Source organism: Electrophorus electricus, chromosome 14 (genome assembly GCF_013358815.1).
Source record: "Electrophorus electricus isolate fEleEle1 chromosome 14, fEleEle1.pri, whole genome shotgun sequence".
In the NCBI taxonomy this organism is placed as follows: Eukaryota; Metazoa; Chordata; class Actinopteri; order Gymnotiformes; family Gymnotidae; genus Electrophorus; species Electrophorus electricus.
Window position 1 is genome coordinate 4,239,274 of NC_049548.1, and position 5,727 is coordinate 4,245,000.

A 5,727-nucleotide genomic window follows, 5' to 3' on the forward strand; every position below is an offset into this window, starting at 1 on the left:
AGGAACAGACCACAGTTATTTACCAATACTAATATAAACATATGCTTTACATCACTTTCAACACAGCCCAAAGACCTCAGATGGATTCAGACCTCAAATGCACTCAAGTAACAGACAAGACCCACAACAGCACAACAGCGAGCAGCCGGTATAAAAACTTGGGCTGATAGATACAGTAAGAGGCCAGACGTCAAAGAACGGGACTGAATGATCCAGACTGCAGAAATAACCATTCGACCACATTCACAAAAACGACCAATTGTGTACAGACTGTATGATTATCAATGATTAACAATGATGTGCAAATATGCATTATGGGCTAGTACAAGCCTATTCAACCCCCCCCAAAAAATGTTATGGTCTACCATAACAAACTATTTGCATAAAAAACTTTGATACTTCCAAACTGGAGGGTTAGTAAGATATAAGTTTTCAAATAAGTAAAGAAAATATGAATGAATAATGCAGCCTATGTACAGAAATAACAGCATGACCACATTACAAATGACATTATGTACAGATTGTGTGAATATCCAAGATTACAATGAATATGTACAAACTCACATATAATCATCTGTCATGTGTTACGTTGCATCATAAAGAGTCAAGAACAACAACTCGCTAAGTTGAATTCTCCACTGTGACAAAATGGTTATGTAAATATTTTAAATGCTGTAAAGATTGGGAGAGCTAATGATTTTCAAATATTAACTTAAATAGCATTAACAAATAATCGAGAAATAAAAGCCTTGAAATGAATGAACAAATTAAAGCAATATGGTAAAGCATTTCTGTATCTCATTAAATTACATAACAGATTGAAACATGATGTATGCTAAAAGATACATATAAATTATTTAAATAACTTTAATAATTCAGTTCTAGTAATAGTAGTGGCATTCTGTTTGTATATTTCCTTTCCTTAAACGTATGTGGTGGTAGCAGGCCAACATTCACCATGCAGTTCCACATACAGCAGTGTGAAGCAAAGCATTCGCGCCCTCCACTGCTACCACGCTCAGTCCAGCGGTCGTGACGAGTCAGGCTCAGGTAAGGTGCGGACTGAACGGACTGACGGTCACCCCCCTCCGCACCCACAGTGCCCGTCAAGCTAAATTGTACAAAATTGAAAATGGGCTTTTTAGAGAAGAACAAAAAGGAAAAAGCTGGACCTCTTTCCCAAGTGGGTGTTCACTTTATATTTTACAGACAATGTTCCTTTAAAAGCCTGCGCCTGGAAATCCCATTAGATGTGCATATAAAATTCTCCCCATGATTAATAGTAGATGCGGCAGGGCTGGGTTGGAGGGTACCAACATGTGGCCTGCAGGACTCCTCCCCTGCTAGCTCACATTACACTCCATAAACTTGCCACTCTTTCCCACCTAAGCGTTTAAAAGGGAGGGGGGGATCACTTGACAGGAATGCCTCAGAACTGTGAAAGCAGCCCTTCGAGCTGGGAGCGGATAGAGTGGGCTAACCTTAAGGCTGAATGAGAGGGTGTGAGATTGTGGACCACAGCTCCATCACACACGACCATTTTTAGACGGAGAGGGAGTAGAGAAGTAGAGAGAGAGGGAAAGAGCTGTAGTGATACCACTGCTGGAGGGTGCCTGACCTCACACTTCATGTTGAAGGAGCGAGATACAGAATTACAGGGAGCAAAGCCTTGAGATCGAGCGTGCGATATTTTTGACGGGAGCGCTCCGTGATGCACGCATAAAGCTCCGCGCCGAAGTGGATGTTTCCCATCCCGCCAGCGTCAAGCAGCCGCGTCTCCGAAGGACTCAACTTTCAGACCGTACGTGGGTGACCGCGTGCTAACCCGTGTGCCCTGCACCTTGCGTGTGCTTCAGCATGGATCAGCCGGCCAGCAGCTGTATGCGGAGTTCCCACGCACCCAGCGCCCTGTGGGGCTGCGGCAGGAGCCCTCACCCTGGCACGGGGGCTGGCCTGCAGCCTTATCAGCAGGCCCCCTTCTCCCTGCACCAGAAGCATGACTTCCTGGCCTACGCCGACTTCCCCAGCACCTGCCTGCTGACGGCCCCACACGCCTACCCACGCGAGGACAGGCTGTACCCCGCCGAGCCCCACGGCGGCTACCAGCGGACAGACTGGCAGTTCCCTGCGTGTGAGCCACGCAGCAGGGGCCAGGAGCCATGTCAGGCGGCCGCGGTGGGGCCGGGTGGAGGGGTGGACGTGGACGTTGCAGGGGCTGACAGGCTGCCCGGGACAGTGACAGCAGGACTGGAGAGCGAATATTCTCCGCAGGGCATCGCTGCAGGTGACACAGAGAAAAAGAGTTGCAAGAGGAGAAGAGAAGTCACAGGTGAGCGCTGTGATATGTTATGAGGGTGTAACCCACTGTCTGTGACCGACTGGCTAGTGCTTATCTGCACTTATATATATATAATTATGAAAAAGTACAAATGAAATCTATATGGCCATGAAATCTATCATTGTCTGTAAATGCCTAAATTTTAAGTTTATATTTCCTTGATATACAGGCATAACTGTAACATCTTTTAATTATTAGTCACACATCCACATCAATATTCATCTAGATTAGTGCCAGACTTTTTGTGTATTGAAAAGGCTGGTGTGTAAATATTTTGCTTACACAGCTCCATAATAACACTTCTGTGAGCAATTAATAATGCTTATAGAAATATTTTACAATGTACAAACAGCTCACAGCAGGATTTAACAATGAGTACTTTGCACCTGCCAGAAGTAAACACTGAAAAGGCAATATAGTTAGAGATTAACACGGAGCAATTTAGCCTCTGAAATTCATACAGGAACGCAATTAGAACAAAAAGAGCTTGATTATATATGGTGACAACAAGCATGCGCATGGCAAATAATCCAGAACACATTAATCTTCCACATATTATTATTATGATGTAGCTGTTTCCTTCTATTGTTTAAGCCCTTAGGCCTTTGTGTCATATTCAGACACATAGGCATTCGATTGTTTAAAAAAATCCATTTTGTTTGTGTCATGCAAAAATATCCAGGAACCTTCTTATGATTCAGATCCTTTTAAGTGCCTGCGAAACAACTACCACATAAATTACTCAAGTCAAAAACAATACAACCACCAAGGCAATTATGACTAAACAGAAAACAGCTGCTTCTAAAACTGATCTGGCAAGATACAGCAAGACAATGAATAATTTCACCTGTGACAAGAATTGATGTCCTGAAATCCTCAAATATGGATATTGTTAAATAGCTTAGAATTATTAAGCTAGTATTTAAATCAAATATTTTTTCCCTGAAACTCAGTGCAATTATTTTCATGCTTTCCCGAGGAAACAAAAACAGTGGAGAGGCCCAGTGCTAATCTACTATTGTATGGAATCTAAATCAAATCTCTGAATCTACTCTGTGTGCTCTCCTATGGGAGCCGGAACGTCAGGGAGCCCTGAGGTAGTGGGTAATGAACTCCGGAAATGATTAGGTCCATATAACAGCTTTGGAAACAAGCTTTATGCAGCCTTCCAATTTCAGGCTATTCTGAGCTGAGGTAAAGGGAGCCTCAGTGCTTATGTCACATCTGGAGCAGGCGTTCATTTCAGCCTTTAGCCTTTCTGTGGAAACTGAGAAAGGCCAGCTTTTCTGGAATAACGCAGACTTTCTCAAAGATGAATATATTTCCTAAATAATGTTTGAGTGGTTTTGTAATTCAATGGCCAAAAAGGCAGGATAATATTCTCTCTCTCTCTCTCTCTCTCTCTCTCTCTCTCTCTCTCTCTCTCTCTCTCTCTCTCTCTCTCTCTCTCTCTCACACACACACACACATGCACACACATGCACACGCACGCACGCACGCACGCACACACACACACACACACACACACACACACACACACACTCATGAGTAGTTTATAGAAGTGATTAGACGGATCCTATCATGAGGCCCTCTCACTGACCAGTACTCCCCAGCCTTATGACTCAGTATAAATATATACTTTCTTTGGTTCAGAGCTACCTTAATGTAACCCTCACTCACGCATGGTAGAAACATGCCAGACCATGTCTGTGATATAACTTTCCTGCGATTCCGCTCCTGCATTCTTACCCACTGACATTTTCCTGTCGTTAAGCAGTAACGGAATCCTCGCAGAACACACTCTCAAAATGACTGGAGGGAAACACACCATTCCGAAATGTATTCCCAACTAAGAGTGAAATGACTGCATGCATATGTATATGACTGTACTGTGTATTTGGCAAAGTGTCCAGAACAAAATTAGCATGAGGCAGTCTGTGAAGCAGTAGGTGTTGACAAGATAATCATTCCCAGCTTTGTTTATGTTTTTGTTGGGTTGTCACTTCATGTGACAACAAGACACTTGCTGATTGTACATAATTGTTAACAGATATGAAAGTTGCTGCCAAAACCAAATTCTCTGTCAAAAGAAATGAGTGCATCCTAATCTTACATGACAAAGTCTAGTCTCTGGGCAGAAGATAACCCAGCCATTAAACAAATTCATTAATTTTTTGCAGTGAAAGGAAAATCTCACTTTACTAACTACAGTGACCTGGTAAATAAAGATCACAAAATCATCTTAGAGCAAATCCTATAATGCAATGGAATCACCCTTAATGAGGTGCTGCTAATGACACTGGCCTTTGCTCCTTTGACTTTAACCTTAAACGTCAAAAAACTAAACCTAACTCCAGACTTCTTTTGCCTCCATTTGCACCGTGCGCTTTAGCACCCTCTCCGCAACGTGCCATATGCTGTGGGTCCTCCAGACACCCTGTTGAGGTTAGGAGCTGTTCACTAAAGCTTTATAGGCTTTTGCTAGAGAAATTTATTGGAGACTGTTTGGTGGGGACACACACACACACACACACACACACCCCCCCACACAATGCCAGGTGTTTCTCTCCAACCTCTTCTACCACATGTCCATTTACTATTCACGGCTGTGTACTTAAATCAATGGGACTTTAATGATGATAATATGGCACTCTCTTAAAGCAGCACTAGCCACAGGTTGCGGTGTGTAAGAAAGCGCATTCTCCTATTGCTAGCAAACTGTCTGGCTCTCCGCGCTCACATCTGGCCATATGACTGGAGACCATTTCACAGTCTGGCCTTGTGGATCTGGCAAACGCCGAGCACAACTTCTCACTTTGACATATTCTAGACATTTCGTAGGCACTGCGTTGCTTCTTGGTGGTGCTACTGATGCTGATATATGATTCAGGAGCTTATAAGTTCAGGATGGCAAAAACAACCCAGGTCAACCTGTTTGTTTGCAATGGAAAATGTTCGGCCTGCTCTGTGCTTCCACATTGTATTAAGTATTTTATGGACATCTTGACAACAGACAGAGGCTCCAGTTTTCCCCTTCACAGAAAACTATATTTTCTGTTTCTGCTCCATCGTGACTTGTCAGGTTGCGTTGAATTACAGTGGCAAAGAGTACAGAGGGCATGAAAGGAAAGACTTCCCACACACACACACACACGCACACACACACACACACACACACACACGCACACACACACGCACACACACACACACACACACACACACGCACACACATACACACACACACACACGCACACACACACACACACACACACACACACACACGCGCACACACACACACACACACACACACACACACACACACACACACACACACACACGCACACACACACACGCACACACACACACGCACACACATACACACACACACA

The 5,727-nt window shown here is 43.8% G+C and overlaps 1 protein-coding gene across 1 annotated transcript in view; it reads left to right on the forward strand.

Annotated features, from left to right (window-relative positions):
• The first annotated feature begins 1,390 nt into the window (after positions 1–1,390).
• Positions 1,391–5,727, forward strand: part of meox1 (mesenchyme homeobox 1) — a 6,572-nt gene continuing 2,235 nt past the window's right edge. Inside the window, exon 1 of the mRNA XM_027006123.2 lies at positions 1,391–2,329. Coding sequence (XP_026861924.1) covers positions 1,858–2,329 — 472 coding nt within the window. The 5' untranslated portion in view covers positions 1,391–1,857. The remainder of the gene's footprint in view (positions 2,330–5,727) is intronic.